Here is a 10,992-nt window from a genome sequence, read left to right as displayed (position 1 = left end):
GGAATTATCACAAACAGAAAGATTATTAGAAGCCTTTCTTTTTCTCATGATTTCCATCTTATTTTCAGGAATGTATTTTGTAAGAATACAAATAGTTAACAGAATAAACATGTTTAAATTGTATAATGTGCACCAAAGATTTTTTCCCCAAGATATTGATTTTGCTGCTAAATTATACAGTTAGCTAGTTTAATTTCATAGCTTATATATTTTTATTCAAATGTAGTTTTTCTCTGTAATGAGGAAGGGAGTAGTTAGTGGATTGCTTTTAACAAAGAGTTTAAAAGAGTGACCATTAGTTCCACAAACACAGTATTGATATTCTGTAGTGGTGTAGAAAAAAAAATAGCACTGGTGTTGGATCGGTATTGGCTGATTCTTAGAATTTGGAATACTCTATGTAATCTTACACTGCAAAATAATAACTCAAAAATATTTAAAGATAACATAATTATTTACTGAACACTTAAATTAATCATAATTATATAATGAAAGCCATAAAATTAATTATTTAAAGGGGTCATATGATGCGATTTCAAGTTTTCCTTTCTCTTTGGAGTGTTACAAGCTGATTGTGCATAGATAAGATCCCTGAAGTTGCAAAGACTAAAGTCGCAAAATCAAAGAGATATTCTTTATCAAAGTTAAGACTCTGCCACGCCCCCCTAAAATGGCTCGTTCTAACACGCCCCCACACATCTACCTCACTATGTGGAAATATTAGCATAATGCCGCCCAAATGTGCACGCAAAGAAAGAAGGCGTGGTTTCAGTAACTGCAGTTAGTGTTGAAGCAGCATGTCAGGGAGACGCTGTGTGTTTCTAGGCGAAAGCAAAAGCAACCAAATACACCAAATAATGATCTTTAAAAAAGCATCATGTGACCCCTTTAATTACAATTAATCGGCACAATTGCCAAAGCCCTAAAACAGACAATTAATCGCAATAACCGTGACTATTTTTAGACAATTAATCATCAGCCAAATTTCATAATCGTGACAGCCCTATTTGTACCATATTTAATATCATACTTATGACAAATATTGTTCCAAAATTTGTGTAATACTAGTCATAAAGCACCAAGTGGATAACACAGACAGAACCTGCTAACCCAAGTGGTGATGAAGATCAGTGTTGTGAAGTCTAGAATTTGGCCGCCCGGTGACTTTTGGACGCTACTGTGCGTGTGATTGGCTAAGAGGGGAAACACTGGCTGCTGTAAATCTGGCAAAGTGTGTCTCTGCAGACAATGTCCCTTTGTCTCAGAAGAAAGGATTCAGTGTAATAGTTTTAATTATGACTCCAGGGGAAATACTTCCCTCTTTTTACTTTTATGTAAATGTTGGCTCTTCTGCTAATAAGGGGCTCTTGCAACCTTTTTAATACTCAGTATATTCCTGCATATCTCAGCAGACAACAAGGTTAGTGGATTTGAATTTCACGATCCTCTAAGTAAGCCGAGCATTTAATTCCAGTCTACTTATCTCGTAAATGGTACAAAATATTCCTGCGAGCCTGTGATCGGAACCATTTTCCTTCTGTGTTGCTTATCTAAATGCTTGGCAGATGTTTTGACCGGTCTCTGTAGAGAAGATGTTTGGTTGGCCTTGACTGTTCTGTATCTCGGTTCTGCGGTGGGAATGTCGAGGTCGGGACGTGTTTGAACCCAGAGAGACACGTGGGTGAAATGGTAGAGTGAGAGTTCATCAGGCAGTACATTGACCCTCTGCGTGACCTGTAGAGGATGGGGTCGCATATGGGATCACCCATTGAGTCCTGAATCCCAACTTGAACATTATGTCTCCATTGTAGCACGTCTCCCCCTCGCGCTTGTCATGGGAGAGCTGCTTCAGTGTGGACCTTAAATGTGGTACACATCCATTAAACACAATTGCCTTTCCTTTCTGCCTATGTCTCATTGGCTTCCTGGTGAGATGTTTTTTTTCACATACCTTTGTTGAGCTGCTTGTATGAGGTGGTATAGTTTATCACACATCCATTATGGCAATGGTATGTTTGAAATGTTCCTAAAATCAGTTAGATCTCAATTGGTTTTGCTTCAGGATTTTACAGTGGACATCAAGTGGGCACCAAAAATAATGGAAAGCGTTTTCACCTTCTGTTTAATGTATTTTTGTTTTATTTTATTTTATTTTATTTTGAGGAACAATTATATGTTTGCAACAATAAGTTTTGTTCTGTTTTATTCTGTCTTGGTTCGTTGATAAGCCTAATTTAATTTGTCCATTTACAATTTTTTTTTTTTTTTTTTTACATTTTAAAAAAAACGTTTTCTTTTACGTGTTTACTATTCATGATTATTTACTTATTTTCATTATTATTTGCAATAAGATTATTTCACTTTTTAATTTTTATTTACAATTATTTCCTTTTTATATTTACTTACCATGCATGATTACTTGCTTAGTTGCATTATTATTTTCATTAAGATTATTTATTTGAGTTATTTTATTTTACTATACATAATTTTTTATATTTTATTATTTTTAAATATATAATAATAATATAATAATAATTATTTGCTTACTATTTATGCATGATTTTTTGCTTTTATTCTTTGCATTAAAAGATGTTTTTTATTATTTTTATTTTAAAATGATTTACATTTTGTATTTACATGATCATTTGCGTAGTTGCATTATTAATTTCATTAAAATTATTTATTTTAGTTATTTTTATTTTTATTTTTTTTTACTTTACTAAGCATGATTATTTGCTTAGTTACATGATGACTTATTTTATCTCACAAAAAATCACTAGCTGATTTTGATGCAATGGTTAGAAGTTATTTTAATACATAGTGAATTAAATTAATAGTAAAAATCTGAATCAGAATCAGAGTAAGCTTTATTGCCAGGTATGTTAACATGTACGAGGAATTTGTTTTAGTGGCAGAAGCTCCACAGTGTGACAGAATGACAGTGACAAGACCCAGATAATCAAAATAATAATATACAAATATACAATATAGACAATGTGCAAAATAGCAAAAACTCAATATACAAAATATACTATTTAGTATGTACAGGTATGTTAGGTGCAATTTTGAAATGTAAATTATGTGTGTTAAATAAATGTATAATAGTGTTGTGTGTTCCACGTTTATTGTCAAGTGTTCATAAGATGGATTGCGTGAGGGAAGAAACTGTTCCTGTGTCTGGTCGTTCTGGTGCTCAGTGCTCTGTAGCGTCGACCAGACGGCAACAGTTCAAAGAGGGAGTGTGCTGGATGTGAGGGGTCCAGAGTGAGTTTGCCAGCCCTTTTGCTCACTCTGGATAAGTACAGTTCTTGGAGAGTAGGGAGGGTTGTATAATATAAAAAAGTATAATATATGATATAATATTGCACTTGTAAATAATAACATTTTCTGTCTTATGGCAGCCTTTTGCATAACCTACCAAACTAACCAAATTCTATTCAAATGGACATTTCTACCAGGTTCAACCAGTTCATCACCCACACAATTTCCATTGTCGATGGCTTAATTATAACGTGAGCGATTTAGTTTAAATGGTGTAGACGTGGTGTCAGTCTGTGTACAAGAGAAAACCGTTTGTTTTGCTTGAAATAATAGGGCATGCAAAGAGGAAGTGATTCACATACAGAGTCACTGTTATTTTCTTCCCTCTCCTTCCCCCAATCTCATCTCTCTTCCTCTATCTTCCCATCCCACAATGCTCTGGGAGTAATGGCCTTTCCAGGCCTTCTCTAAACAGCTTGTGTTTACTGTGAGCGACCTCTCTTACCATATTACCAGCTGTGGCTCTGGATCTGTGTTTTGTCTGTCCACAGGGAATATGCCCGTCAAACAACCCTCTCCGATCGAACTTCCTTTACATCACATACTGGCCACGTTGTACTCGATTTCCCAGGGCATGCATGACTTGATAAAATGCATACCTTGAATGCAATCAGGGTTTCTGTTGGCTTTTAAAAAAGCCTTAATTGACCCTTCCACAAATTAAGGTCTTTAAAAAGCTATTAAATCAGAAAAAAGTCTGAATTTCATAAAGTCATGGCATTAAATGTTGCATGCACTGCAAAAAATAAATTGTGTTGCAATCCGTTGACGTATTGTAATCCATTCAATTTAATTCAGCTTGGTCTTAAACAGGTCTTAAATTTACCTTCAAAATACCTGCAGAAACCCTGTGCAATGCAAGTCGCTTTGAATAAAAATCACCTGTCAAATGCATAAATGCGAATGCTAAATTTGCTCTCCATTTAATCTCATTTAGGAGAAACAATTGAGATATTAAAGAGACCTCACTGCTGGTTTGTCTTTCCAGCAGCCTTCATTTTGCAAGCGTAACCCACATAATGCTTTCATTCATGGTCATCACACCTTTTCAGCAGATCTGCAGGGAGAAGCTGTCAGCGGTGAGCATTTTTAGCATTCCCACTGTTTTTATAAGGGCAAAGGAAAACTGGCAAGATCGACATCTCGCTCCGACGAGGTCTGTGGGTGCTGGAAAGCCATTAAAAAGGAGAAAGAAAATCTCTCTCGTGGTCGGGCCCCGCCGGTCCCCCTCATTGTGAGTGTGAGGAAACTGCAGAATCACGGTAAACTGTGATCTGAGGGTCAGTGGCTCTTCCTGCCTTTCTAACGCACCGCTTCAATGGAGCATGCTGAATAAACGTTTCCACTGGCCAAACAATGATTGTGACTTCAGAAAGCTCTGTAAACTAAGACAGGATGGAGTTGTTTTCAGCAGACTCAGGATTATGGATCAGGTTTGAGCATGCATATGCTGCGTGACTGGGACAGTAATCTCTGAAAGCATATGATTGGAATTTTTGGGGCCTCACCCTTTGTCCACTTTCCATAACTGATTATTTCAGGCAGTAGGGCACTTTTAACCTCCCTGCATTTAAGTTCCCTCCTGCTGAGTGAAAAGTAAACTTTGATGAAGCACAATGCAGTATTTCCGTCTCTTACTTGTCTTTGGACACTGAGACGTGGCCCGAGTCACTGATAAATTTATGCAGCGTAGCTAGAGATCACTTGTATTATTTTTTTAAACTGCATTTTTTAGTTCTTTGATCATGTTTCTTGAGGTGTACTTATAATGTTAGTATGATTTTTACATCAAAAATGGTCATAATTTAGAAATAAAAGGACATTTTCTACCCAGATTTTAGCCCTCTGATTTGAACGCTCTTTTGGAAGGGGCGTGACTGCTGAGACTTCAATGGAAACGCCCACTGCTATGATTGGCTAGCATCTTTGCATATGAAATAAGTATTACATGTGGAGCTCTCTCAAAAACTTTCACTACATTTTTACTATTGCATGTTACTTAAAACGAAGATAAAAATAAAACTAAAACAAATAAAGCCTGTTTTTGTTATTTACATTTATTCATTTAGCAAATACCTTTATCCAAAGTGAATTTTCAAATGAGGTAATAAATGTTACCTGAAATAAAATAAAATATAAAAACTTAGTTTGTTTCAGCTAGTTGCCTAGGTAACATTTCTCTTTTTTTATTTTACTTAATGTACTAAAATAACTAAATATGAAATAACATTTATAAAATTGTATCAGCATATTTAAAAAAAAAAAAATTTCAAATTAAAATGAAAATGGGAAATATAAAATAAAAACTTATTCAAAATATTAATACAAAATATTATTGTATCTCAGTTATACTTAAATAAGGCTGATAAGCACTATAAAAAATTGTCTTAAATTAAATGTAGTAAATAAAACTTACTCACCTTATATTGTTCAATTTTTTTTTTTAAGGAATCTACTTATTGATTTTTTTTCTCCCCTATATTTCAAGTCTTCTGAAGTCATATGCTAGATTTGTGTGAAAAACAGACTGAAGGTTAAAGGGTTAATTCACCTAAAAATGACATTTCTGTCATCAGTTTCTATCATTTTAATTCCAAAACTGCATGACCGACTTTCTTCTGTGGTAGAAAATGCCTCAGTGTTTTTTGTTCATACAGTGAAAGTCAGTAGGGGCCAATGATTCAAATTAAAATGAAAATGGGAAATATAAAATAAAAACTTATTCAAAATATTAATACAAAATATTATTGTATCTCAGTTATACTTAAATAAGGCTGATAAGCACTATAAAAAAATTGTCTTAAATTAAATGTAGTAAATAAAACTTACTCACCTTATATTGTTCAATTTTTTTTTTAAGGAATCTACTTATTGATTTTTTTTCTCCCCTATATTTCAAATCTTCTGAAGTCATATGCTAGCTTTGTGTGAAAAACAGACTGAAGGTTAAAGGGTTAATTCACCTAAAAATGACATTTCTGTCATCAGTTTCTATCATTTTAATTCCAAAACTGCATGACCGACTTTCTTCTGTGGTAGAAAATGCCTCAGTGTTTTTTGTTCATACAGTGAAAGTCAGTAGGGGCCAATGTTGTTCTTCAAAATATTGTTGCCATCGCAGAAGAAAGCAAGTCATACAGGTTTGGAATGATATGAAGGTGAGTAAATGATGACACCGTTTTAGTGTTGTCCCTTTCAGTTTTTACTCATTGCCGAACTGACATAAAGAAAAAAGACAAGAAATAAAGTCTGTTCGCATATTACAGATTTTTTTTAAACGTATAGTTGGATATTTAATTGTGCGAGCTCATTTTCCCTATTTTTACATTTTAGGTGTTCTTTGCCATCATCTAATTGTCTCTTTAAGTGTCTCTTAAAAACATTAAGTATTTATTTAGCAGTAATTATATTTAACAATGTTAAACGTAATCTTTAGCAAATCTCAAAATGAATACTTTTTTTTCATACTGATGTGATACCTACTTTATATTTACTTGTAGCATTGAAAACAACTGATTTCAGTTTTTACTCTTTTACTTTTATTTATGCAAAGTATAGTAATTTAATATCAGCTTTCAGCCATAAAATGGAAAAAAAGAGATTACATTGGTAATTATAAATAAAAAAATATTGGTAATATTAAATATTTTTTAATCTATTTTAATATGAGATTTCACAACTTTATGCAGAGATTTAAAGTAAATAACAACCTACAGTAATTTCTGTTAATTACAAATAGTTCATTATTTTAAAGAGGACTTGAAATGTAGTGGCTTAGCTGCATGGACTACAATTATGGTACTTTAAAGGTGTTTTTCTGTTAACTTATGCCGAGCTCACACTGCACGATTTTAGCCCAATTTTTCACTCGCCGACAGGTTTTGCGAAATCTCAGACAAATGCCCGAAATCGGAGGCAAATCGGTGCTTGTTCACGCGAGTGACAATCACGCAGTGTGAATTATCAAAGGACGTGATCTGAGGGAATCACCAATGCCTGTGAAATATTTGGCATGCTAAATATCTGGAGCTGTCAGCGATTCACAATCACGCTGTGTGAAATGAGTTCTGACTGAAAAGCACATCGCGATGACCTACAGCCAATGAGGGACCAAGATACAGGGCAGCGGGAAGTTCGGGGAGGAGTTATATGAAACATAGTTTGCGAGACCAGTGTTGCCAAATCTGCGATTGCCGCTGATTGTTTTTTATGTCAGCAGGTTGACGCGACCCCAATAACGTGATATTTAGGGCCAGGAATGTGAATTGTACCAGGAGAACCTCACCAAAAAAATTTGTATTTTACCCCCCGAACGTGAATTTTACTGGGGGACCCCCCTCGAAAGCAATTGGGCTATTTTCAGGCTAGTTTTGAGTAGTAATTGGGTGGGTTTTGTAGCGAAAACCTGGCAACCCTGCACCAGACAGAGCTGTCGGCGATTCTTCCTATTGTAAAGTCATGCAGTGTGTAACCTCCTGTCGTCGTTCCATCATGCAGTGTGAACACAGCAACAACTGAATGCTACCCCAGATAGTCGTTCAGTGTGAAACCAACAGTGATGCGACGTCTTTGAAAATCGTGCAGTGTGAACTCGGCATTAGGCTCAATCAATAGTTGAGGCTATCTGTTTGGATGACCAATGACCGACAGAGCGAGTGTTCAGGAGTCCTGTTTAGTGACTCTAGTGGTGGAGAAATGACAGACTTCACCTTTAAACCTGAGGTTAGCGAACTCCCCTTTAGGCTTCGATAAGTTACAACAGCTTTTCTCCATCACATGACCACAACTGTGCTTGTGAACGCCCCTTTGGAGCCGAAAATTTTCAGCTGGGCTGACACAGAATTATTTGGAATATGGTGCCAGTTTATCTCATTAAGTGAAATCTGGAGATTTAGTGAAACAATCTGCTGCTTCCTATGCAACAGTCTGGTTTGGCGTCACTGCAAGCTTCTGTTTGCGAATGAGTCTCATGATAAAGAGATGGATCCGGTAGACAGACCACATGAAGCACAGCTGTGTGTTGGGAGAAGATGATTCGCTTCTCATTATTACACCATTTGTGAGTCTGTCAGGAGTGACTCTCTTCATCTGGACACTTCATGGACTCTGCACCTGATGAAACGCAGATTCGTTGGCAGAGTTTTCCATCCGAAATTCCCACTCTTGCTTCACTCACATTTGAGAAATAAAGGCCCACGAACACATTACAAAATTCTTGCAAAAGCATGTTTGTGGTGTCATGACATGAATTGAAATGATTCAGAAAGTCTAATAAAAGGCTGTTTTTTTTTATAGATCTTCATTTCATCAGAATTCCCGGAAAAGGTCACGTGTTTTCTCTGCGGTATGAAGAACTGATGCTCAATCAATCATTTTCATTCGGCCGCCGATTGAATCGGCTGTTATCGGCTCGGAGCGTGTTGAAGCTGAAGTGGTGTCTCGGGGGTTCACATAATTAGGTCCATCTTTCAAGGAAAAGCCCAGATAATAACAAGATCACAGGCGATGGAAAAGAGCAGTGTTGTTTTTCTTCTAGCTGGTTTAATTGAACCTCTGGGCCCTGACATGCCTGAGCAAGAATGTGAGTGAATACTTCTGTATTATGCTGCTGCTCTTGTTGTAGTTGCACAAGCGATCCCTGGGTCTGTTTTAAACAGATGAAAGGTGCATCGCGCTGGACTTTATAAGTGAAATTACTTAGGACACTGCAATGAATATGGGGAACAGGTTATGAAGTCATGCTATTGGACTTATATATTTAAGAAATAATACATTTGAAATTACAAATAATGCATTTAAGTACATTATACATAGTATATGTTAATATTGTTGTTTTTATATTAATTTATACATATTACATACGTACATATTATTAAAGAAATAGATAAATATCAGTAAATATTTTATGTATGTTGTATGTGTTAAAATAATAAATATATATATATAATTTTAACTGTAAACTTATATATGCTTATATATAAAATACCTAATACCTATAAAAAAGGTATAAAATACTTATTATTATTAGTGTTTATTTATATTAATAAAACATTTATATATATTAAATAATTTTCCTTTCTGAAATCTTTAAATATTTGTGTGTGTGTATACATACATACAAATATTTAAAGATTTCAAAAAGGAAAATAATATTTTATTAGACACATACACGCATACATAAAAGCTTTATTGATGTTTAGTCTGTATTTCATTGCATCGCAATAAAAGATTAATCTTTTATTGGTCAAATGCACTTTTGCTATACAAATTTGCAGACTTGCAACTGGTACGCAGGGAAACTTTTTATTTGATGGATAGGAATGAGTAAGGTCTGTTTTGAGGGTGTGAAAAGAGGTGAACCATTTTAAAATTAAGTGGAAAAACTGGGACCCGCCTTTCAGAAATTATCATTAATTCTCAACAAATGCTTACATCTGCAACTAACGTCCTTTTCTTAACTTTTTTTTCCCCTCACGACTCTTTTAAAAAGCTTGTGCTTTACTACTGTTTCCATTGGGATCAGCATGCTCTAGTGTGCATGCTTGCGTCGTGGTTTGATAACAGCAAAGCAAACAGCTGAAAGCGATAAGACTTGATTGCATTAGTGTAACTCTATCAATGCAGTTTCATCAGTCTGAATGTCCAATGCCACGCTGTTTTACCCACCAGCCCTTGAGTTCACACAAAGCTGATTACACGTCTGTGGCCATGATCAGCTGCTCGTCTTCACTTCAACACACACACACACACACACACACACACACACACACACACACACACACGCACACACACACACACACACACACACACACGCGCGCTTTCATCGCAGGGGTTTCTCTGACAGGCCCATGGAGTGTCTGTGATGTCATCAGATGGGCGTGGCCTTAAGGTAGGCCTGCCACTTTTGGGTAGAAACTCTCTTTAGTCGTGTCTTACTCATTCTCTGAGCGACTGTGTGGCTCAATGGGACATGTGTGGTGTTTAAAAAGAGGAATTTCACACCGCAGCGCAGGAGGTAAGAAACAATCTGGGTTTGATGAATGAATGTCTTTGTCTTGTACCTGCAGGGCAGGTAACTCTAACGCAAAGCCTCTTGTTGGTGCATGTTCATGTCACTTGGTGCACAATGTGTTAGTTTATTTTACCTTGTTTACACTAGGTTGTGAAACCAGTCACATGACCGTACGTTATGCGTTTGTTCTATTTCACCTGGAAAATAAGTAACTGTGCTTGTATATCAATGAGTGCTGTTGGGTTGCAACTAGAAGTGTTTGTCTGAAGTTAAACAGCATTGTTCCTAAAATATCCCGGGTGGAGTCCGTTACGGAGCAGGAAGGTGCCTTTTGGATGTTGTTCAGCCCTTCAAACCCACCTTTCCCCAAAGGGCCAATACTGGAAGGACCCTGTCACCTACACAATGCCTCGAATTAGATGCATCAACGCTGTGAAATCCCCGCTCGATTGTCCCAGATTCTCCCAGTGGAAACACTCTCTCAACAACAGTTAGCGTGATCCTTCAGATAATGAAATTCCACGCAGTGCTGCAACTGTCGCTCCTCGCATGGCAGCTGCAATAATGTGAGCCGGAATGCGTGGAATTTGTCGATCCCCCCTGAACAACCTCTAGATGTTGTTGTTTCTCAGTGTATTATATGTAGTGAAGATTTCTGG

At 36.2% G+C, this 10,992-nt stretch overlaps 1 protein-coding gene across 5 annotated transcripts in view; it reads left to right on the top strand.

Annotated features, from left to right (window-relative positions):
- The window catches only part of cobll1b (cordon-bleu WH2 repeat protein-like 1b), a 69,196-nt gene that overhangs the window by 22,615 nt on the left and 35,589 nt on the right, over nt 1-10,992 (top strand). The window contains exon 1 of one of the 5 annotated variants that reach the window (XM_016242274.1): nt 8,735-8,902. The exons of 2 other annotated variants lie outside the window; for them this stretch is intronic. In XM_016242274.1, coding sequence (XP_016097760.1) covers nt 8,901-8,902 — 2 coding nt within the window. In that variant the 5' untranslated portion in view covers nt 8,735-8,900. Of the gene's footprint in view, nt 1-8,734; nt 8,903-10,119; nt 10,211-10,237; nt 10,337-10,992 lie in introns of those variants that run through there. 2 more of the 5 variants (XM_016242273.1, XM_016242276.1) reach the window with 2 other exon arrangements.

The sequence above is a fragment of the Sinocyclocheilus grahami genome, unplaced genomic scaffold (assembly GCF_001515645.1).
Source record: "Sinocyclocheilus grahami isolate Dianchi unplaced genomic scaffold, SAMN03320097.WGS_v1.1 scaffold652.1, whole genome shotgun sequence".
Classification (NCBI taxonomy): domain Eukaryota; kingdom Metazoa; phylum Chordata; class Actinopteri; order Cypriniformes; family Cyprinidae; genus Sinocyclocheilus; species Sinocyclocheilus grahami.
The sequence above is the reverse complement of the archived record's forward strand: the minus strand, read 5'-3'. Positions and strand labels throughout refer to the sequence as shown.